This window comes from Salvelinus sp. IW2-2015, linkage group LG1, assembly GCF_002910315.2.
Source record: "Salvelinus sp. IW2-2015 linkage group LG1, ASM291031v2, whole genome shotgun sequence".
Taxonomy (NCBI): Eukaryota; Metazoa; Chordata; class Actinopteri; order Salmoniformes; family Salmonidae; genus Salvelinus; species Salvelinus sp. IW2-2015.
In genome coordinates, this window is record NC_036838.1 from 46,546,695 (window position 1) to 46,572,026 (window position 25,332).

General features: G+C 42.8%; 1 protein-coding gene across 4 annotated transcripts in view; it reads left to right on the forward strand.

Moving 5' to 3' along the window:
• LOC111976876 (FYVE, RhoGEF and PH domain-containing protein 5-like) overlaps positions 1 to 19,310 on the forward strand; it is a 75,943-nt gene extending 56,633 nt beyond the window's left edge. For 2 of the 4 annotated variants that reach the window (XM_070445223.1, XM_070445230.1), the window contains exons 11-21: positions 2,816 to 2,863; positions 6,464 to 6,535; positions 6,738 to 6,806; positions 8,696 to 8,779; positions 9,023 to 9,102; positions 9,232 to 9,328; positions 9,568 to 9,705; positions 9,924 to 10,163; positions 10,290 to 10,418; positions 10,811 to 10,965; positions 11,135 to 13,229. In XM_070445223.1, the coding sequence (XP_070301324.1) occupies positions 2,816 to 2,863; positions 6,464 to 6,535; positions 6,738 to 6,806; positions 8,696 to 8,779; positions 9,023 to 9,102; positions 9,232 to 9,328; positions 9,568 to 9,705; positions 9,924 to 10,163; positions 10,290 to 10,418; positions 10,811 to 10,965; positions 11,135 to 11,171 (1,149 nt within the window). In that variant the 3' untranslated portion in view covers positions 11,172 to 13,229. Of the gene's footprint in view, positions 1 to 2,815; positions 2,864 to 6,463; positions 6,536 to 6,737; positions 6,807 to 8,695; positions 8,780 to 9,022; positions 9,103 to 9,231; positions 9,329 to 9,567; positions 9,706 to 9,923; positions 10,164 to 10,289; positions 10,419 to 10,810; positions 10,966 to 11,134; positions 13,230 to 19,069 lie in introns of those variants that run through there. The other 2 variants (XR_011480432.1, XM_070445228.1) reach the window with 2 other exon arrangements.
• The last annotated feature ends 6,022 nt before the right edge of the window (positions 19,311 to 25,332 follow it).

A 25,332-nucleotide genomic window follows, 5' to 3' on the forward strand; every position in this document is an offset into this window, starting at 1 on the left:
ACCAAAGAGAGAGATGTAACAGAAGAAGTAGTTTCAATTAATGCTTCAAGTGCTGCCGTTCAGTTGACATAGTATTATTGCAAACCTCATGTATGATCACATTTCCAATTTTAGGTCCAGTCTGTTGGAACGTTGTTTTTCTAGATATTTATATTAGGATCCCTACATTGATGATTTGGATATAATGCTTTTAGAGCAGATTTCGCAGCATTGTAGAGATGTGATCAATACACGTGGGATGATTTAGCTCCTGTTCTGTTTGGAAATACCCTGGTAGGTTGACTGATAACCTGAACCAGATTGCAGGCATCAGTTATAGCTTAAAAGCTTATTTTTTTAGTGGATAGCTTGATGACACCCAGTCAATATTTAGGGCATCCAGAAAAGATACCTCTCTGAATGATATCACATACATTATCTAGCATTTCACACATATAGTCCAAATACTGACTTTTAGCACTCAGTGGTCTATAGCAACTTCCTATGAGAAAAGGCTTTAGGTGAGGCAGATAAACCTGTAGCCATATTACTTCTATATCATCTGACCATGAGATCCTCTCTCAGCCTAACAGGAATCTGACCACTGACATACATACTGTTGGAACACCTCCTCCGTTTCCATGTATATCTTTCCTGTATGCTCTATAACCATGTACATGTATAGATACTACTGCATCATCAAAGGAATGGTCTAAATGTGTTCCAGATGGGCCAAAATATGATATTTTCTGATGTCAGTAAAGAATTTGTCAATTTCTTTGAAACTTTGTTCCTCACGCTACATATGTTAATATGGGTTATGGGTCGCTTTGCTTGTTTTTGTGCTATTCTGAGAGGCTGATCGGGGTAGATATGTCAGTGTCATTTAAGCCAATGGTACTGAGTGGGCTGCCCACAGTGGGCTTCTTTTCCTAAGGCAGACAGTTTCAGTGCAAACAGTGACATTCAATTTATATTGCATATGATTATTTGCTTGACAATACCCTCAGAGCTAACAGTTAAAGGATCATAGATTAGGTTGCTTACATTGACTCCAGTTCTATTTCTCTGGGATATAATCTGATTTCCATGTCCTCTGTTGGTTATTATGACAGAGAGGACTGGAGCCCTACCAAATCCAGACCATCAGTCTTAAGCAGGCCGCTATGTTGGTAGAGATAATCCTGGAAAGGGCCTTTAGAGAGAGAGGGAGTGGAATAAAGAGAGGGAGAGTGAAACAGAGAGAAAGAGAATTTAGCTGATTAGAAGGGGGGGGTTTGACACTAGAATCCTGCTTCCAAATTGTTGCTCTGGCTCTTCAAGGCTCCATCTCTGATAATGAAGGCAAAGGTGTGTGTTGGCTCCTAATTTCTCCCCTTTACAGGTAAGCAATATTATCTCACCAGCCCGGTGTATGTGCGTGATAGGTATGGCGGAGTCTTGCGTCATGTGTGTGTTCCACAGTCACCCAGTGTAAATTAAGGACAGTTGTCTCAGTCCGGGTGTTCTCTCTCTCTCCCTCTCTAATGAGGAATGGGGCTCTATTGGATTAGGAGGATCCTCATTCAGCTGTGATGTGTGGTACCTGCTATGCTCCACACTTCTTAGAAAAAAGGTGCTATCTAGAACCTGAAAAGGTTATTCAGCTGTCCCCATACAATAACCCTTTGAAGATCCCTTTTTGGTTCCAGGTTAGAACCCTTTACACAAAGGATTTCTACGTGGAACCCAAAGGAGTTCTAGCTGGAACTTAAAGGGTTCTTTGTACTGGAACCAAAAAGGGTACTCCTATGGGGACAACCGAATAAATCGTTTTGGAACCCTTTTTTCTAGGAGTGCACTGCTCTGGCCCTTGTATTATAGTCCTCTGGGACTGGGATATACAGATCTGTCAGACACAATTATCCCTGATGGATTTAAAAAAAATCTTTCTCTTATTGTTCTTTTTCTCCCTTCTCCTTAAGTAATTCCATAGGGCAGAAGAATAGGGTCGGTTAGAGGTCAGGTTGGTGGTCAAACGTTCTGGCAAGGTTATATAAGAATTCCCTTTTTCATCTATGACATTTGAACCGAGGTCACTTAGGTAGAGTAGTGTGTGCATTGTATTATCTATGTTGCTTGTGTGAGGTTGTGGTTTTAGTCTCTGCGCAATGCGTGTGTGTATAGTTCACAGTTAAGAATGGCGAGCATGTATTAACTGACAATGGTGTTTTGTGTTCAGAAGCAGGGCCCAGATGGACCTCAGGTCCCACTGCGGCATCAGCTGCTGCAGGTCATTGTGAGAGTCTCCAGTACCGCATGCTGCTCACAGGTACCCTACACTCACTACGATGATATACTATTGCAATTATTGTAATACTAACTTTAATGTGCATACCCTATCATGGCTCGTCCACCTTGAATAGTGTTTCAGTATGTGGCATTGCTACACCCTTATTAACGAGTTTTGTTTTTGACTAATTTGTCTGTGCCATCATTTTTTCTAGATTACTTAAACAACTTTCCCCTGATTCTAAAGAATATGAGGATACAACAGGTATGTCCTTGCTCTGTAGTTTCTCCTCCAATATACATTAACATTTCAGGTTGTTTTCTGTCAGCAGTCAAACACACACACACACAACACACACACACACACACAGCACACACACACAACACACACACAACACCACACACACACACACACACACACACACACACACACACACACGCTGTTAGATACAATATCAGAGGATAGTTGTTCAGGGACAAACAGAGCTGTGTATACTCTCAGCATATTGATGTGCATTAACCCCATTCTGTTTCTCTCTCCATTCTCTGCTTCAGCTGCCTTAGTATCGTGTCAGGGGTGGCAGACCAGGCTAATGACAATCTACAGCAAGGGGTAAGGTCAGTGTGTATGGTGTTTCTGTATTTATTTCAGACTACTGTGTACATTTGTTTCATCGCAAGTGTTTGCTAGAGGTAAACATGGCAGCTCAGATTTCAGGTTTTCCATGTGTTAAATCCTTCTTCATTCTGGATGACAACACTATTGTGAGTGGAACCAACGTCAATGATCTTGGAGACGGCTATCTCTTTACTTTCACTGGACTTCTGTGTTGCCTATTGATTTAATGAGAGGGTGAGGAATAGATGATGTCATCAAAAGATCCCAGGTGGCTCGTAACAAAGGGTGCAGTGTGAGAGAAGACAGACATACATTGTGAAACACACACACACCCTCACACAGATCATCCTAAAACAGATCATCTCTCCGTCTCTCACATAATCCTTACCATCTGCGTCCGTCTCTCACATAATCGTTACCACTCTCCGTCTCTCACATAATCCTTACCATCTTCTCCGTCTCTCACATAATCCTTACCATTCTCCAATCTCTCACATAATCCTTACATCTCTCCGTCTCTCACATAATCCTTTCCATCTCCGTCTCTCAACATAATCCTTACATCTCTCCGTCTCTCACATAATCCTTACCATCTCTCCCGTCTCTCACCATAATCCCTTACCATCTCTCCGTTCTCACATAATCCTTACCATCTCTCGTCTCCACATAATCCTTACCATCTCTCCCGTCTCCCACATAATCCTTACCATCTCTCTCCGTCTCCACATAATCCTTACCATCTCTCCCCTCTCTCACATAATCCTTACCATCTCTCAGTCTCTCACATAATCCTTACCATCCGTCTTCCCGTCTCCACATAATCCTTACCATCTCTCCCGTCTCCCCAACATAATCCTTACCATCTCTCCATCTCGCACATAATCCTTACCATCTCTCCCGCTCTCCCATAATCCGTACCATCTCTCCCGTCTCCCACATAATCCTTCCATTCTCCTCTCCCATAATCCCTTACATTCTCTCCATCTCGCACATAATCCTTTACCATCTCTCCCGATCTCTCGTACATAATCTTACCATCTCTCCCGTCTCCACATAACTATACCATCTCTCCGTCTTCGCACAATCCTTACCATCTTCTCCGATCTCGTCACATAATCCTTACACATCTTCTCCCGTTCTCACATAATCGATTACCATCTCTCCGTTCTCACATAATCCTTACCATCTCTCCGCTCTCGCATAATCCTTACCATCATCTCCCGTCTCCACATAATCCTTCCATCTCTCCGTCTCACATAATTCTTACAATCTTCCATCTCATCACATAATCCTTACCATCTCTCCGTCTCTTCACATAATCCTTACCATCCCATCTCTCACATAATCTTACGATCTTACCGCATCTCTCACAATAACCTTACCATCTCTCCCGTCTTCACATAGATTCCTTACATGCTTCCGTCTCTACACATCAATCCTTACCATTTCTCCCGTCTCCCCCCAACAAAAACATGATCCTTACATCTCTCCATAATCCTTACCATCTCTCATCTCGCACATAATCCTTACCATCTCTCCCGTCTCCCACATCATCCTTACCATCTCTCCCTCTGACATCATCCTTACCATCCTTCCCCATCTCTCACATAATCCTTTTACATCTCTCCCGTCTCTCACATAATCCTTACCATCTCTCCGTCTCTCACATAATCCTTAACCATTTCTCCGTCTCACACATACTTACCATCTCCGCGTCTCACACATAATCCTTACATCTCCATCTCACACATAATCTTACCATCTTTCCCCATGCTCTCACATACATCCCTTACCATCTCTTCCCGTCTCTCACATAATCCTTACGATCTCTCCGTCTCTCACATAATCTTACCATTTCGTTCTCACTTCCCTCACATCTCCGTTCTCACATAATCCTTGACCATTCTCATTCCTCTCACATAATCCTTACCATCTCTCCGTCTCTCACAATATCCTACCATCTTCCGTCTCTCACATAATCCTTACGATCTCTGCCGTCTCTCACATAATCCTTACCATTCTCCTCCCGTTCTCTCCACCATAGATCCTTACCATCTCTCCGTCTTCCACATAATGACCTACCATCTCTCCGCTCTCCCACATAATCCTACATCTTAGTCTCAATAATGCTTACATCCTCTCCATCTCACATAATCCTTACATTCTCCCGTCTCTCACATAATCCTCTACCATTATCTCCCGTCTCCCAGATAATCCTACCTTCTCTCCCGTCTCCTCACATAATCCTTACCATTCTCCCGTCTCCACATAATCTTACCATCTCTCATTCGCACATAATCCTTACATTCTCCCGTTTCTCACATAATCTTACCATTTTCCGCCGTCTCCCACATAATCTTACCCATTCTCCCATATCCTTACCATCTCTCCATCTCGCACATATCTTACATCTCTCCGTCTCTCACATAATCCTTTACCATCTCTCCGTCTCTCACAAATCCCTTACATCTCTCGCGTACTCTAGCATAATCCCTTACCATCTCTCCGTCTTCGCACATAATCCTTACCATCTCTCGTTCTCACATAATCCTTACCATCTTCTCCGTCTCTCAATCATCCTTAACCAAATCTCTCCCCGTCTCACACATAATTCCTTACGATCTTCCCGCTGCACCACATAATCCTTACCATCCTCCCGTTCACACATAATCTTACATTTCCATCTCTCACATATCCTTAACATCTCTCCGTCTCTCATATCCTTAACATCTCCCATCTCTCAACATAATCCTTTACCATCTTCCCCATCTCTCACATAATCTTACCGATCTCTCGTCTCCTCACATAATCGCTTACCATCTCCCTCCGTCTCTCACATAATCCTTACATTTCTCCGCGTCTCCCACATGATCCTTACCATCTCTCCCATAATCCTTACCATCTCTCCATCTCTGCACATAATCCTTACCCGATCTCTCCCGTCTCCCACATCATCCTTACATCTCTCGTTCTCACATCATCCTTACATCTTCCCATCTCTCACATAATCTTTACCATCTCTCTCCCTGTCTCTCAATAATCCTTACATCTCTCTTCCGTCTCTCAATATTCCTTTAACATTTCTGCCCGTCTCCCACATAATCCTTACATCTCTCCGTCTCACATAATCCTACAATTCTCCCGTCTCCACATAATCCTTACCATCTCTCCCCGTATCTCACATATCTTACCATCTCTTCCGTCTCTCACATAATCCTTACATTTATCCCGTTCTCATATCTCTCTTTTTTTTCCCCTTCTCTTTATCTCTCACTCTTTACTCAAACACACACTGACTCCTCCACGAATCCTCTTCTATCTCCTTCCCTCCCCATAACTGCACACTCCCTTTAGGATCCCTCTATCTGCTCCACTCCCTTTAGGATCCCTCTATCTGCTCCACTCCCTTTAGGATCCCTCTATCTGCTCCACTCCCTTCAGCTTCCGGTAGCACATCCCTTTCCGCCGCCCTCCTTCTCATTCACAAACAGACAAGGAGAGTTTCTCTCTTTCTCTCATGTCTCACAGGAAAATCCCTTGTTCTCTCACTCTCCTATCTTTATCTCTCTCTCTCCCTTTCTCTCTGACACACAGGAGAACTTGCTGCGGCTGGTCCACATTGAGTACAGCGTCAGAGGGAAGAGAGATCTACTCAAGCCAGGAAGGGTGAGATCAGTCTGCCTCTCTCTCCTCTCCATCTCTGGACAGTATTACTCTGTTCCACAAACATAACATAAACAGTGAATAATACCAATCTCAGACCGTGGCCTACTAGGATAACAACACAGAAACTAAAAGCCCAGTGATACTACAGTATAGGCAGCCCCTCTCTCTCTAACATCGTGTCTGTTTCTCTGTGTGTTTGCAGGTGTTTGTGAAGGAAGGCACACTAAGGAAAGTGTCGAGGAAAAGCAGACAGCCCAGACACCTGTTTCTGGTAACTACTACCTGTCTAACTACTATGCTCTTCTTGTATCATTAGAACTATAACTTTCACTATCTAATATTTCAGTTTCACACATGGTGGTAATTCTGATCATAGAAGGGTGGTGTCTCATCCAGGCTGGTAGATATAGATCAGATCTATAATCAGATATAGAGGGATAAAATCTATATCTATAAAGATGTAGATCTATAATCAGATATAGAGGGAGACAGGGCGAGGCAGAGAGTTGCAAAGTGAGGAGGCCTAGAGAGGCAGAATGTATTGAGAGGCAGGTGGACAAGGCTACAGGGCCCCACCACACCCAGCCAGGGACCTCCCTCTCTCAGGGCTTGTTTTCGAGGGCCCTGCTTCCTCACAGGATGTTTGGTGTGGGTTACTGGATGCTGGCTTCCTGTACAGAGAGGGGACTGACAGGGCTGTGAAGGCCAGACACTCTGTTGGATGGGGGGGAGACATAAAAACACAGTCTTAAGGAAGTAGATGGGACAGAAGAAAAGTGTATGAATTATTAATGTGACATTAATATATTGTGAAATTCAGCTGTTTCTTCAGCAGTCAAACACACACACACACACACACGCACAGACACACACATGCACACACAGTACTATTGACAATAACGCTTTTAACACAAATCATCTGAACAATTCAAGAAAGAGAATAGGAATCAGAGAGATGGGAGATGAGAGGGAGAAAGGCCCATTGAGGAGCTATTTTCTTTCTCTGCTTCTTCACTTTCCTAGTGTCTTCATGTCTCTCTCTCCATGTGTCTCTCTGAACTGGGTTGTTTATGAGTGATGGTTGAGAGACTGAGGTGTGTGAGGAACTGGGTAGCTCCTCTGGAGTAGATGGCTGGAGAGGGGCAGCAGGTATAATATATGGGCCTTTAAGGAAAGTCCAAACAGAGAGGATGAAAGCCATCACTCACTTAGTGACACTGAGGAACAGCGCTCTACAACCATCAAGGCACTGTCATGGTAACCAGAGGGGAGTCTTAGAGAGGAGAGAGCCATGAGTGAAGGAAGGGATTAGGGGAGGATGGAGAAGAGAGATGTACTGTCACACTGTCTTCCTCTCTTCTACTTGAAGCAGAAGAGAGGAAGAGAAACGTGTTGGGAAAGTGAATGTGATGTAGTTGGGCATCTAATTCATGGTCAAAATGGAGTTTGTAGGTTGTACTTGGTACACATCTCTTGCCTGGGGTCATTTTGAGCAATCTGTATGTGGTGAGTTTGCTGCTGAGAGTGAGTGTGTGAGCCTGAGGCAGGGTGGCATAGGCCTGCAGTGTGAGCACCACTAGAGGTCACAGTCAGGACTGTAGGGTCACGTGCTATTTTGTCCCTGCTGAGCTTGTGTTGTTGTGGTGGCTGGTTCCAGAGCCTCCACCCAGACCAGGCATGCTCTCAGAGCAGCTGGGAGTTGGAAGGGAACGGGCAGAGAATTCCTGGATGCTGCCTTATGGGCCACGCAGGTTTAGAGCAAACATGATGTATTACCAGTGATGTCACCACTTTTGTCCCACTCTAAATAAGGCCCTTTAAAAGAATAGGCTGAAGTTCTGAGGATTACAGTACATTGGGTATGATGAGCAAATAAACCTTGGTGCCTTTTTATCGTGTAGCCTTTGTTGTGTGTTACATGGGAATGTCTGGTTTGAGGGGTAATGTGTGAATAATATGGAAATCCAAAGCTGTTTTTGTGCTACTCAGGAGATTCCCCATGAATTGCAAAAGCTTATAGTGCCCCCCTGTGGCATCAGAGTTACACTAGCCAGATATTTGAATGAGATATACATTTCAGGCTGGCAGTCAGGCTTTCCATGCACACAATAAGCTATGATTGTAACCATCCCTCTAACCCTCTGCTTCTGTCTCCACCAGATGAATGACATGATGCTGTACACCTACCCTCAGCAGGATGGTAAATACAGGCTGAAGAACACTCTCTATCTGTCTGGGATGAAGGTGAGTCCTCCCCCTCCTACAGAGATGACCTTCCCTGACCCTTCACCCCTGACCTATGGCTGTGTCAACAAGTGTGTGTGTGGGTGTGTGGTGGTGTGTGTGTGTGTGTGTGTGTGTGTGTGTGTGGTGTGTGTGTGTTGTGTGTGTGTGTGTGTGTGTGTGTGTGTGTGTGTGTGTGTGTGTGTGTGTGTGTGTGTGTGTGCTGAATGTGCCTATGCTGTGCTGTGTGTCTTGTTCTCCCAGGTCAGTATACCTGTCATAGACAACGTGCTCAATGCCCTGAGGATCGAGGTGTCTGACGTCACCATCACCTTGTCAGCCAGGTGAGTCAAAGCAGAGGACACCTGTCTGGGGCTTTGTACAAGGCTTGTCCATTGGTTAGATACAGTATTTATGTACATATGTATAATTATGTGTACAGCCTCAACACATATCTGTTTCTGTGTCCCTAGCTCCTGTGGAGAGAGGGAGGACTGGTTCCACACACTGAGTCGGGCCATAGCAGACCATGCTGCAGGCCTGTGTACATTTGGTGGCCCCTGCAGTGAGGTAATGAGTTCACCCCTGAATGACTCAGTACAGGACATACCATTGAAGCTCACTTGTATAACATTTTACGTGTGAAATGTATAACATGCAAATAAGGTTAATGTTATCGTAACATTGTTGTTATGTTATTGTAACATTGTCGTAACGCTGTCGTAACATTGTGTAATGTTGTTGTACCGTTGCGGTGACGTTTTTGTAACATTGTTGTGACAATGTGGTAACGTCGTTTCCCCATGCAGGGACGTGAGAAGCTGTGGATGGCACTGGGGGAGGCAGCTCCAGTGCTGGTGCCCGTGTCTCATGTGATGATGTGTATGAACTGTACCTCTGACTTCAGCTTGACCCTGAGACGCCACCACTGCAACGCCTGTGGGAAGGTGAGACGCACATCTTACTGTAGGCGTCCCTCACTCCTACTGCTGCTTTAGGACCCCTCACTCACACTGCTGTTACAGGACAACATMCTGACCCCAGCCCAACCCACTGTTTTACATTATCCTACCAGAAAGTCGCTCTTTACCTATGCTTTAACACTCCCCAAATCACCCCTCTCTCTCCACGCTCACACCTGTTCTCTCTCTCTCTCCAAACCCAGGTTGTGTGTCGTGCCTGCTCCAGGAACAGGTATCCTCTGAAGTACCTCAAAGACAGAATGGCCAAAGTGTGTGACCACTGCTACGCTGAGCTCAGGAAGATAGGTGTCAGTATCTCAGGGGCGTGTGGTAACTCCAGCCCCTGCACCCACCGGGCCAGTCGGCCCCTCTCAGCTGTGTTCCAGAGCCTACAGCCCCCAAGCCTGTGGAGAAGCAGGAAGAGCACCYCCCCTCTCAACCAGGTCTGCAATATTCATCACATTTGACCTTTGACCTATCAGTGTAGTCATGATGTTCTGCACTGATGCAGATTATGTGCTAACTTATCTGCTAACTTCCTGGCATTGACCTGTGGGTCTTTGTTACAGGTGGCATTGAGGGCTGAGGGCTCGGCCATGAGTGGCAGCCTGCAACGGCGTAAGAAGAGCAAGAGGAAGTGGAAGAGGCTGTGGTTCATCCTCAAAGACAAGGTGCTCTACACCTTCACAGCACGTGAGGTGAGGGGGCACAGAGTCTCCCACACCAGCCCCAAACAGAGACACATGCACACACACACCCCCTTAATATACTCACATAATGCCTATTCTATACTTGACTCTCTTAAAAGCTTCTACATAGTCTCCCTGTGCTCTCTTTCTCTTTCTTTTTTTTGTACTGTTTATTGTGTGTTTTTGTATCAAGCTTTGTAGCTACCATTTTGAATAAGCAGTATCAGTAACAACTGAACTCATGAATACAATTGATCAGTTAGTTTCCATGCTTCTCAGAATGTTTACAAATGTCATTGGTATATACAGCTGAGTATGTGACTTGTCCCTTATGAATGTCCCTCCCTCCCTCTCTCTCTCTGTCCGTCTCTCTCTCTCCCTCTGTCTATCTCTCAACACAGGACAAGGTGGCATGTGAGAGTCTGCCCCTGCAGGGTTTCACAGTGAAGCTGACAGAGAGGCCAGAGGGTGAGGAGAGCTTCAACGTGTTTCAGCTCTACCACAAGAAGACTCTATACTACACCTTTAGAGCAGATGACCAGCACACTGCCCGCAGGTCAGGATAAACACACACACACACACACACACACACACACACACACACACACACACACACACACACACACACACACACACACACCCACACACACCACACACACAACAACACAACCAACACACACACACACAGGTCCATGGTGTTCATATAGTTCACTTGTGTTTCACAGGTGGGTCAATGCCATGGAGGAGGCCACAGTGTTATAACATCTGCCTGTCTGCACAGACTGACCCTGCTGTGCATCACTACCTACCTACGCTCTCTGTCCTGGTTTATAGCTGTCCCTCACAATGCCTAAATGGAATATCTAATATCTCTCTTGAAGGACATTGAATATCATTCTTATAATCCATCCCTTTAATGCACTGGATCAATTCTCACTCTGRAAGAATACACGTCTCTGTGCAAGAGCATCTTTGACACGGCTGCCATCTACAGGCAGAAAGAAGATCATGCAGACTCTGTGTGGGGCAAACATCCAAGTGTGAGGTTACTGCTTGGGAGTCTCTAAGGTGAAAACCTCTCAGATGAGTATACTGCATGCCACAACATGCCACAAATTCTGCTCCTGTGTCTAAAAGCTCATAGACAATGTGTTTTTACAACTTTTTCCATTGACAGCCTCCAGTGCCATGTACATTCACACAGACTTATCTTTACTTTCTGACACTCTTTTTCTACCATGGATGTGTATGTACATAGAACAAGTTTGTATGGGTTTTGTTTTTGATATCGTAGGATTTTTGATGCTGTTTAAACAATACCAAGTTAATATGAACAGCTTATGTATTGTATGAGAACATATAAGAGTCATGTCATATTTGGAATATATAGTGTAATATTCAATTCACATATTTTGAAGTGAGATATAATAATTATTTGTACAGAAATGTTATTACATGATGTTTCAAGCGAGAGCCATTTTAATCATATCTTGTCCAATGTATTTTCTGTACTCTATGTAAACGTACTTATTTTACACCATAGGTTTACACCTGTAATAACAATGACAGAATGTGAAATGTTACAGACAGTATTAGTATTATTCAACAAAATATCATTTTGAAGTATATTTCATAGCTGAATGTATAGTTTTTAAACATTTTTTAAAGGGTGACTACATTTTTAGGGGCCAATAGTTTCCACTTGAATGCAGTGCCATGTGTTATGGCTGAAAGAATGTGCCTGACGTGACATTATTATCCTTATTATCATTCATTCAAATTATAATGAATCAGTTTAGGGGAGTAGTGAACCGCATGTAGTTTAACTAGTAATTTAACTATATTTTGCAGTAGCTTGGTGGTAGTTTAACTAAATTCAAATGTAGATYGTGTTTTCAGTAGTTCATAACTTGTAGTAATTTTGTAATATGTCATTTTTATTAGGATCCCCATTAGCTAACGCCGTAACACTAGCTAATCTTCCTGGGTCCAACACCAATTAACAAGACATTACAAACAACCACAATCAAGACTTCAAACATTCCACAAGTAGACAATATGGATAATTAAAATACCTGACAGGAAACACATTTAACATTCAGTTGATGTTTTTTATTTTCTGTCCAGTCATATGGTCTATCACATTAGATGTTATTAGATTTTTTTCTTGTAGGTGGATTTACTTTTTGCCTGAGAAATATGGATTGGTAAAAAGTTCCATTCAGCTATRGCTCTATATAAAACTGTAGATTTAAGGCGATTTGTCCTTGGCATGAGTTGTTTTAGCTGCCCTGAATTTGCCTGTCTGGTTTGGTGGTTATGTGTGTTGCTAGTATGCACTAATTGGACTGAAAAATACAGTGTTTTTTTTTTTTAAATATAACATTCCTAAAGAAAATCAGAAGACTAGATAGTAATTTGTTTTTAACGTGAAGCCATGAGAGATTCTGATGCATTTTAATAATATTCATTCMGTTAGAGCAATGAAGAGCTWATCTGSCAGCCCTGTTTTGAGCCATTTGAAGATTTTTTATATCTTTCTTTGTTGCAGATGACCATTTAACTGGACAGTACTCTAAGTGTGATAGGACCAGGGATTGACCATTTAACTGGACAGTACTCTAACTGTGATAGGACCAGGGATTGACCATTTAACTGGACAGTACTCTAAGTGTGATAGGACCAGGGATTGAATCACCTGATTCAGAGTGCTAGCTGTTACATACTCTGAACATTTTCTTGTAACAGCAATTCCCTTACCCATCTTAATAACAATATGATCTATGTGTTCTGACCATGATAAAGCTGCGTCCAACATGACGCTTAGTCGTTTTTTTTTTYCACTTGCTCTACATGTATTCTATTCATCGACAAAGTCAATTGGGGGTCATCAGCAAGCATATATCTTGAACCAAATACAATACATTTAGTTTTAGAAATGTTCAACACTAATTTGTTAATATCAACCCACTCAGACACCATTCTTAGTTCACTGCTCAGTACATCTGTTAGCTCATTRCATTCTGATGCTGCACTATACATTGTAAAGTAATCAGCATACATGACCACTCTTGATTTGTTCATTACTGAAGGTAAATCGTTAGTAAAGATAGAGCAGTGGGCCTAGGCAGCTTCCTTGAGGAACACCACAATGTATATCTTTACTATTTGAAAAGCTACCATTAATGAACACTTTTTGCCTTCTCCAGGATAGATACCATCCAGGATAGAGCTGCATCCTTAAAACCATAACATTTGAGTTGTCCTAGTAACAATTCATGATCAATTACATCAAAAGCAGCACTGAAACCCAGCAACACTGCACCAACTAACTTCCTATCATCCATAATCTTTAACCTCTACTTCATCACCCTCCCGGATCCGSGATCCTCCTCATCAAAAAAGCTGACTAGCATAGCCTAGCCTAACGGGACAGGGAYATCATATAATATAATTTTCATGAAATCACAAGTCCAATACAGCAAATGAAAGATAAACATCTTGTGAATCCAGCCATCATTTCCGATTTTTAAAATGTTTTACAGCGAAAACACAATATGTATTTCTATTAGCTAACCACAATAGCCAAACACACAACCGCATATTTTCACCATGTTTCCACCGCATAGGTAGCTTTCACAAAACCAACAAAAGATATAAAATTAATCACTAACCTTTGGACAACTTCATCAGATGACAGTCTTATAACATCATGTTATACAATACATTTATGTTTTGTTCGAAAATGTGCATATTTATAGCTACAAATCCTGGTTATACATTGTGAATACGTAGCAACGATTCACCAGAATCTCCGGAGATATTTTGGACACTCACCTAATCTGACCAAAGAACTCACCATAAACTTTACATAAAAATACTTGTTGTATGGCAAATGAAAGATACACTGGTTCTTAATGCAACCGCTGTGTTAGATTTTTTTAAATAACTTTACCACAACATACAGCTTGGGTTATTGTGAGACAGTGCTCACCAACACGGCGGAGAATAGACATCAACATATTACACAGAAATACGAAATAACATAATAAATGTTGTCTTACTTTTGCTGAGCTTCCATCAGAATCTTGTACAAGGAGTCCTATTTCCAGAATAAATCGTTGTTTGGTTTTAGAATGTCCATTTCTTCTGTCGAATTYGCGCCACAATGCTAGCCAACATTCCCATCCTCTCTTGGCGCAAAGAACGGAAAACTCCAAAAGTCCCAATAAACGTTGAATAAACTGATAAAACTCGGTTGAAAAAACCTACTTTATGATGTTATTATCATATGTATCAAATAAAATCAGAGCCGGAGATATTCGCCGTGTATACCGAACCCTTTTCAGAAGACAATGTCGAGGTCCCTCGCGCGCCGTCGAAGACAAAGAAAATACCGGACCTGTCACTCCAAAAGCTCTTGTTCGGCCTCAGATCAAGCTAGACACCCCATTCCACCTTCCACTGCCTGTTGACATCTAGTGGAAGAAGTATGAAGTTCATGCATATCGATAAATAAAAGCCAGTTGAATAGGCAGGCCCTGAAACAGAGCCTCGTTTTCAGATTTTTCACTTCCTGTATGGAAGTTTGCTGCCAAATGAGTTCTGTTTTACTCACAGATATAATTCAAACAGTTTTAGAAACTTGAGAGTGTTTTCTATCCAATAGTAATAATAATATGCATATTGTATGATCTAGAACAGAGTACGAGGCCGTTTCATTTGGACACGATTTTTTCCAAAGGGAAAACAGCGCCCCTGTATTGACAATAAGTTTTAACCAATCATCTGTCATTTGTGCTAAGGCCGTACTCGTAGAATGCCCTTCTTTGTTTGCATGCTGGAAACCCGTTATCAGACCATTACATGAGAAATAATCCTTGATTTGTACAGATACAATTTTTTCCAATAATTTACTTAACACAGGCAGCAAGCTTATAGGATGACTATTAGGAYCAGTGAATGCAGATTTTTTTATCCTTAGGTAGTGGAATAACTTTTGACTCTTTCCAGACTTCTGGGCACAACCCATACATCAAGCACTTATTAAAAATATGAGAGATTGGGGTAGATATTTGGTTAGATGTAACTCTGTACCAGGTGACTTGTCATCCGAAAAGAGACAACAGCATCCTTTCTACCTCTTMCCTTTCTACTTGATGAAATTGGAACCTGCATTGCCTCTCCTTCATCTTTTATTTTATTGTAGTKGTGAAACTAACTACTGAAACTACACACTACTTGTTTTGCAAAAATAAATGAAAATATGGGTGAAGTAGGCAATCATTTCCTTTCCTTTTCTGCATCAGACCTGCRTAATTCTCACTTAAAATATATTTTRGGGTATTTAATAGGTTCAATTACACATTATGTTAACATATGACCCCGAAGTGATCTCTTCTTGCAATTTCCAGTCATTTACATTTTCAGATTTACATATAATACTTCTTCACAAAGTAGTTTGGTAKTGAACTACTTTTTTAAAGTAATGTTACTTATGTAAAATATGTATTTTTAAGGGTAGCTTTAGTGTAGCTTTACGTCTTTCAGTGTAAAGTAATTGGTGGCTTGGTAAACTATCTTTTCAGAGGAGCTTCCTCAACACTTCAATTAATTATGTCTTAAGTCACAATGTCATCCAGGTAGATATAAAAAAAAATGCTCTAAACTTAGCAAAGAGAGTCCTATTCATTTATATAACACACATAACATCCTATCACCTTAAATCCATGTGATTCCACTGTGTCTTTTTGCAATCACAAAAAAATATGTGGAGGTGCCATGTTGATGCATTTTGGCATGCTGTTTTTGCACTGTACTGTCCAATTCATTAACAATTAGGTTAATACCATAATCTAAACACTCTCAACTACATTGTATTATTATTGTATATAAATTACATATACAAAATTAGTCTTTATGAAAAATAACTGATGCAAAGAAAATGGTCAAACAAAAAATACCTATATCAGTTTTAGCACAACAGTCGATTTTCAAGAGAAACATTATTTGCRTTGTTGTTATTTTTAGATGCTGATGACATCACTCTTTTCTAATTCTGCTTCTTTGAGATAATATGTTAACTGACTWTACTGTCAGACTTGTCAGACTACATTTTACAGCAGTCTGTTCAAAATGCATCTTGTCATACACATCATGGGTATGTCCTGTATATCTACACTTAGCCAATACATGTTTGTTCTTCATACCTGTGTTTATGGGTTATATCAATAGTGTTATGGGATTGTACCTCTAAAATGCATATAGTTCGGCATTGTAAATGTAAATGTTGATGTACAGTATGTAGTTAAAAAATACAGTAAATAAACTCATCAGAAAATGATTTCCTCTGTACTTAAGACAAACAGAGAAAGAATGTATGTTTGATCAGAAACAATAGTGTTGCAATTGATATGACAGAGTTACTGGGACTATATAAATAACAAAGTCAGTGGGACAAAGTCATCATAAACAAACTGATACCTGTGCAGGTGTTTCTCGACCCATAGACTGTTAAAGAGTCACTTGAAWTTAAGTTAAAACAAACACGTATCCYCTCTCTCTGATATGCAGGTGTATTTGTAGATCAAGAAGTGGTTAGGCACACAACACTGTTGGTGCTTGAGCCCTGTCTACTGCTAGAAATAGCAGTAGACCGAAATAGCCTCAGACCAGACCTGACATCTGGGGAGGAAAAGTTCTTAGATCTTTAGAGGGGTAGAAAGATCTTAGGGGCTGAGCACAGGGCAGGGTGGGGCAGCGGTCAGTTCAGTGGGTGTGCGTCGGTCAGGCAGTTGGTTCGTTGTCGTGGGCTGGCTATGCCCCTCATCCTCGTCCTTGCAATCAAGGACGAGCTGCTCACACCCCACTTATACCCCTCTGTAACCCTTCACCTCCCATATACCACTCTAACCCCTCATATACTCCTACATAATCCTTCTGGCACGTCCAGGACAGATGGTCTACTGCTGATCCAAACAYGTCTCTTTTCCCTCCCAAATTAAGTTAGCCGAAACCACACCCTGTTTATCCTAGGTGCGTATTCCAGCCTCAAAAGTCTGTGTCATTGGTCAACAGCATGAGAGCAGTGATTGAATAGATTCAGAGAGCCTCAGCCAGGTGCATGCCGTCAAAAAGTGTGCTATCAACAACCAAACTCATGGTTGTTCAGCAACAAAACCGACGCGTGGGCTACTATGGGGCAAAACATACGGAGTTGGCTGTCGCCTTGATCACACTGATAGTGTTATTGCACAAAATAGTATGCAGAATCATCTGGATATGTATGCAACAAAAGTTCAACATTCACCTTCTGCTACCATTTCTGTCAAGCCATCTGAGCATACAGCTTGACGCATAAGCATACAGTTTGCTGCAAAGTAAACGCAAAGTTCCATTGGAAATTCATGTACTTCTGGTGTACCAAAATGCAATGACGCTGTGATCGAGGAGTTAGTAGATTCAAATGTTTGTATTTTTTACCCCTTTTCTCCACGATTACGTGAAATCCAATTGCGATTTTGTCTCATTGCTGCAAACTCCCGGAAGCCAGCTGCACCAATGTGTTGGTGGAAACACTGTTCAACTGATGACCGAAGTCAGCCTGCAGGCACCCGGCCCACCACAAGGAGACGCTATAGAGCAATGAGCCAAGTAAAGCCCCCCTGGCCGCTACCCTATGGGACTCCCAGTCACAGCTGGTTGTGACACAGCCTAGGATTGAACCTGGACTGCTGCGCCACTCGGGAGGCCCTATGTAGTAGTCTTTAATGGGTATAAGGCCAAAGCCACTGGATGTTATCTTTTTAAATTCAGGATAGTCTTGTGTTATGATGATTATGATCATTTCCTTTTCTATCATGGTAAGTGTTACAGTATTAGGAGTGAAAAGGTGTAGGAAATTGTGGACACATTGTTGTGCTACTTTTATATGCTGTCAGCTCTAGAGGCAGGTTGAGGAGTATAATCTTATGTGCGATGAGGTCTGCGCCAATATTGAGAAATCTTACGGAGGAACCCCTCTCGTGGCTATCTGCTCCCCACTGATGAGCGTGTCCATCAGACCAGACACAGTGGTGAGCTCTGCTTCACTGATTCTTCTGGGAACATGGACAGAGAACTGCAAAGTTTTTCTTAAGGACCTTCAACTTGAGGGCCTTCAACTGTTGAAGGAAGTCCTGAGGAAGAGGTCAGGCTGGTCCTCGCCTCATCATYACAGATGACTGCAAGGCAGAGAGGGGAGCATTAGGAAAGGCATTTCTAGGGGCCAAACTGCTCCTCTACACGTTCCACCTAGTCCAGGCAGTGTGGAGGTGACTGTGGAGCAAGGAGAGTGGAGTAGACTGTCTTCGAAGACATCATTTATGCAAGGGAAGAGATGGTTGAGCCCCTGTATCAGCAGCCAAAACACAACCCAGTTGTTGCCGGRTTAGTGTAGTATAACAGTATAATGAGGTGCGATCTATTAGCTTGTGCTTTGTTCTCAGTAATTTTTTAATGATAAAACCAAGACTTGCTGGTCAGTTTTAGTCTTGTCATATAAATTTACCCAGTCCTTGTTTGGGATATGTTGTTATTTGGGGAAACATTTTCCCTTATTTTGTCAGCAATATGCAATAGTACAAGACATTGTTCAATTACATATTTTACCCTAATTACAGGTACAAGAAATTCACAGCCTACTTCGATCAACTGTTCAGTCGTCGAGAGTGTTGAGCACTCAGCTATCGGGAGGGAACGACACAAATCCCTTTGTGGAGGCATAAATGCGGGTCCTTGCTGACATTGCGCCTAGAGGCCTACTATAAGGCACCGATGACAGATGTTGCCCTTGGCCACTGGGAAACGTTCCAGCGCTCATGTTTTCTGTCCCAGGAGAGCAACGTCAACCCATCTGACATCGAACAGGTAAGATAGTGCTAAATACAGGTTTGCAATATTACAAAAATCCATCATGTGGTCTTTTATTATTTGTTGTATCTTATAGCTTGCATTATAAGTTGTCTATCCTCTCTCTCCTAATGTCTGCCAGATGGGGGAGAAATAATGAAGGCCACCGCACCAGGCCAGCAAGATGGCGCCGACAGACATGGCAGCTCTGCTTCTAGCTCCTAAGCAACTTTGCAGTATTTAGTTTTTTTTGTGTGTTATTTCTGACATTATTAGTCCAGAACGTTTTTTATGTTATTACGTACAGCCGGAAATAACTTTGGGATATCAGAGCGGCGGTAACTCACCAGCATTACAACCAGGAATACGACTTTACCGAATTGGATCCTTCATTTGTACCACCCCGGGCAATTTAACTTATCCCATGCTGCTCCAAGACGCCTCAGAGAAGAAAGATTCGGAGTGGACTTCTAATCTGACTCAGGAGGTGTGCACACCATCCACCACTTCCGAGYATACTTGCTAATGTTCAGTCTCTGGACAATAAAGTAGATGAGCTCAGGGCGAGGATCTCCTTCCAGCGAGACATCAGGGACTGTAACATACTCTGTTTCACAGAATCATGGCTCTCTCCGGAGAGAGAGGCTCTCGCCAGCTGGGTTCTCAGTACATTGCGCAGACAGGAATAAAGAGCTCTCCGGGAAGAGGAAAGGTGGTGATGTATGTTTCATAATTAACTACTCATGGTGTGATTATGATAACGTACAGAAACCCAAGTCCTTTTGTTCACCCGACCTAGAATACCTCACAATCAAATGCCAATCGTATTACTTCCCAAGAGAATTCTCTTCGGTAATAGTCACAGCCGTGTATACACTCCCTCAAGCCGATACCACGATGGCCCTCAAGGAACTACATTGGACTTTGTGCAAACTGTACACTACATATCCTGAGGGTGCATTTATTGTAGCTGGGGATTTTAACAATACGACTGAAGTTCTATCAACACATTGACTGTAGTACTCACGCTATTAAAATGCTTGATCACCGATAATCCCCCTTTCGGGATGCCTACAAGACCCTCCCCTGCCCTCCCTTCGGTAAATCAGATCACAACTCCATCTTGCTCCTCCCTTCCCATAGGCAGAAACTCAAACAGGAAGTACCTGTGCTAAGGTCTATTCAACGCTGGTCTGACCAATCGGAATCCATGCTTCAAAATGGACTGGGACGCGGACTGGGTTATGTTCCGGGTAGCCTCTGAGAGTAACACTGACATATACACTGACACGTTGCATTCATAAGGAAGTATGTAGGGGATGTTGTTCCCACTGTGACTATTAAAACCAACCCAAACCAGAAACCGCAGCATTTGCGCAAAACTGAAAGCGCAAATCACCACATTTAACCATAGCAAGGTGACTGGGAATATGGTAAAATATAAACAGTGTAGTTATTCCTTTCGTAAGGCAATCAAACAGGCAGAATGTCAGTACAGAGACAAAGTGGAGTCGCAATTCAAYGGCTCAGACGCGAGACGTATGTTCCAAGGTTTACAGACAATCACGGATTACAAAGGGAAAACCAGCCACGTTGCGGATACAGATGTCTTGCTCCMAGACAAGCTAAACACCTTCTTCATCCGCTTTGAGGATAACACAGTGCCACCAAGTTCTTCAGCGTACACATCAATGACTATCTGAAATGGTCCACCCACACAGACAGTGTGGGGAAGAAGGCGCAACAGCGCCTCTTCAACTTCAGGAGGCTTAAGGTATTTGGCTAGGCCCCTAAGACACTCACAAAAATTTGCAGATGCACAATTTTGAACATCCTGTCAGGCTGTATGACCGCCTGGTATGGCAACTGCACACACGCAACCGCAGGGCTCTCCAGAGGATGGCGCGGTCTGCCCAACGCATCACCGGGGGCACACTGCCTGCCCTCCAGGACACCTACAACACCCGATGCCACAGTAAGGCCAAAAAGATCATCAAGGACATCAACCACCTGAGCCATGACCTGTTCACCCCTCTACCATCCAGAAGGTGAGGTCAGTACAGGTGCATCAAAGCTGGGACCGAGAGACTGAAAAACAGCTTCTATCTCAAGACCATTAGACTGTTAAATAGCCATCACTAGCCGGCTACCACCCAGTTACTCAACCCTGCACCTTAGAGGCTGCTGCTCTATGTACATAGACATGGAATCACTGGTCACTTTAATAATGTTTATATACTGCTTTACTCATTTCATATGTATATACTGTATTCTATTCTACTCTATTTTTGCCAATGCCACTCCGACATTGCTCGTCCTAATATTTATATATTTCTTAATTCCATTCTTTCACTTGTAGATTTGTGTGAATTGTTGTGAATTGTTAGATATTACTGCACTGTTGGAGTTAGAAACACAAGCATTTCGCTACACCCGCAATAACATCTGCTAAATATGTGTATGTGACCAATAACATTTTATTTGATCAAATGTTATTTTATTTGATACTGTGAACATGGAGATAGACCTCTGCACTTGTCTAGTAGGGCACACAGGAGCTCCATGCAAGCACCAGGCTGCTGTGGTCCAGATATACAAATACCTACAAACACTGGAGATGAGGGCTGAGTTGCTGAAGATACAGGAGGTAAAATAGTGGCTATTGTATTTTTGTTTATGGTTAGACAATCATTTTCATGTGAATATTTGATGTACCAAAGCAGAGTGCTGAAGTTGATTAAATACTGTATTTCTTACAGCAGCAATACCTCTGGATTTTCTGCAGCCACTGAGACAGCCACTGAGACAGCCACTGAGACAGCCACTGAGACAGCCACTGAGACAGCCACTGAGACAGCCACTGAGACAGCCACTGAGACAGCCACTGAGCACCGCCAAGTCAGTCAGTAGATGCTGAATGAGCAAAACAGACACATGGATTTGCTTTCATTGCTCTGTATTGCTGTATAACATTTAGCTACCTTGCGAGTTATTTGCCGACCTGTGCCTGTTTGGCGACGCTTTTCTCACGTCGGAGTGTATATCCGTGGGCGCTTCTGATAAGGAATGTTGTTTGCGTGGCCTAGGCGTGCCAAGAAATAATAAAATCCAATTGTTAGATGCTACCCCCCCCTTCCGAATCAAACCAAACATGGATGTCAATGTTTGCGCTCGCACCCACGCTTCATTCTTCTTGATACTTCTGTACCTGTTTCCTCCAGCATCTCCACAAGATCCTTTGCTGTTGTTCTGGGATTGATTTGCACTTTTCGCACCAAAGTACGTTTATCTCTAGGAGACAAAACGCAAAACGGAGGTACACCTCCAATTGACTCAAATGATGTCAATTAAGGCCTATCAGAAGCTTCTAAAGCCATGACATAATTTTCAGGAATTTTCCAAGCTTTTTAAAGCCACAGTCAACTTAGTGTATGTAAACTTCTGACCCACTGGAATTGTGATACAGTGAATTATAAGTGAAATAATCTGTCTGTAAACAATTGTTGGAAAAATGACTTGTGTCATGCACAAAGTAGATGTCCTAAACGACTTGCCAAAACCATAGTTTGTTAACAGGAAATTTGTGGAGTGGTTGAAAAACAAGTTTTAATGACTCCGACCTAAGTGTATGTAAACGTATGACTTCAACTGTAGGTTGTGCATTAAAACAGAATGTACCAGTATCCATTTGATAATCAGGCCATTTATGTTATATACAGTATAGGTTAACATGGCATGTAAAGCATATGAAACAGATGGACAAGCCATTTGTTATGTTTTATTTTGTTCGAGATTAAAACATCTGTTAGTCAGTGGCTAAAAGAGGAAAGTGAAGTTTTGCTGCTTTGAGAGAGTGTGTTGTATGAAGTGCTTCACTGTTTGACACTCACACACTGTCTCCATGTATGGGTAAAACAAATGTGTTGGCCAGAGAACAGTGGTCTGGTTTACCTCATGCTTGTGTGTAAGCCAATTTAATTCACGCACAGACACACACATACAAACAAACAGTAGCCCATTCATACAGAAAGCCACTGTGTCAGTTTAAGAGCAGTGCTGTGTTTTCATGAAGCTCAAATAAACAAGGACATGTGAATCAAAACGTGAAGAGGAAGAGAAAAATGACAGGACACAAAGAAGAAGTGAGAGTGGATGCTATAGAAACAGGGGAAGAACATATAGAGAAAGGCTTGCTCCGTCCATAGCAGAGGTCATGATGAAAGGATCATTTATTTCCTGTTTTATGTGTTGTAGAGTTCCCCTTCATTCATCCCTTCCTCTCGTTACTCACCCTGATGTTTKCCCTGGCACCACAGGGACGACAGCAGCGGGCATCGCCGTGGGAAACGTCTGTGCACCCTGCCCTAACAACCAGTGCCAATATGAATATACAGTTGCACAATATCCAGGGCAGGCAGGAGATACAGGAGTGATATACCACACAGCATCAGAGCTAAATGACGGGTACAGAACAACCAAATTCAGTCATATCACTGTTTCAACACTTGAATTTAATGACAACACAGGAGACAAATTGGACTAAAACAAAGCATTTACAAAAGCCAGAGTCATCTCTTTTACACTAGGTTGATTACACTGTACATGTGAAACACATGCACACTTTAGGGAAATAACCAAACTGAAACATATTGTGTGTGTGAAATAGTACAGCCTTGGAACCATGTACAATAACATTTACATTGCCTTCCAGGGAATGGAACTTTGTCGAGAATTTCAATAAGCATTTCTCTACGGCTGGCCATGCTTTCCTCCTGGCTACCCCAACCCCGGTCAACAGCTCCGCACCCCCCGCAGCTACTTGCCCAAGCCTCCCCAGCTTCTCCTTCACCCAAATCCAGATATCAGATGTTCTGAAAGAGTTGCAAAACCTGGACCTGTACAAATCAGCTGGGCTAGACAATCTGGACCCTCTCTTTCTAAAATGATCTGCCGCCATTGTTGCAACCCCTATTACTAGTCTGTTCAACCTCTCTTTCGTATCGTCCGAGATTCCTAAAGATTGGAAAGCTGCCGCGGTCATCCCCCTCTTCAAATGGGGTGACACTCTAGACCCAAAGTGTTACAGACCTTTATCCATCCTGCCCTGCCTTTCCAAAGTCTTCGAAAGCCAAGTTAACAAACATTTCGAATCCCACCGTACCTTCTCCGCTGTGCAATCCGGTTTCCGAGCTGGTCACGGGTGCACCTCAGCCATGCTCAAGGTACTAAACGATATCATAACCGCAATCGATTTAAAAAAAACAGTACTGTGCAGCCGTCTTCATCGACCTGGCCAAGGCTTTCGACTCTGTCAATCACCGTATTCTTATCGGCAGACTCAACAACCTTGGTTTTTCAAATGACTGCCTCGCCTGATTCACCAACTACTTCTCAGATAGAGTTCAGTGTGTCAAATCGGAGGACCTGTTGTCCGGACCTCTGGCAGTCTCTATGGGGGTACCACAGGGTTCAATTTTTGGGCCGACTCTCTTCTCTGTATATATCAATGATGTTGCTCTTGCTGCTGGTGATTCTCTGATACACCTCTACGCAGACGACACCATTCTGGATACATCTGGCCCTTCTTTGGACACTGTGTTAAAAAACCTCCAAACGAGCTTCAATGCCATACAACACTCCTTCCGTGGCCTCCAACTGCTCTTAAACGCTAGTAAAACTAAATGCATGCTCTTCAACCGATCGCTGCCCGCACCCGCCCAACTATCATCACTACTCTGGACGGTTTTGACTTAGAATATGTGGACAACTACAAATATCTAGGTGTCTGGCTAGACTGTAAACTCTCCTTCGAGACTCATATTAAGCATCTCCAATCCAAAATCTAATCTAGAATCGGCTTCCAATTTTGCAACAAAGCCTCCTTCACTCACGCTGCACAACAAACCCTCGTAAAACGGACTATTCTACCGATCCTCGACTTCGGCGATGTCATTTACAAAATAGCCTCCAATACTCTACTCAGCAAACTGGATGCAGTCTATCAGAGTGCCATCCGTTTTGTCACCAAAGCCCC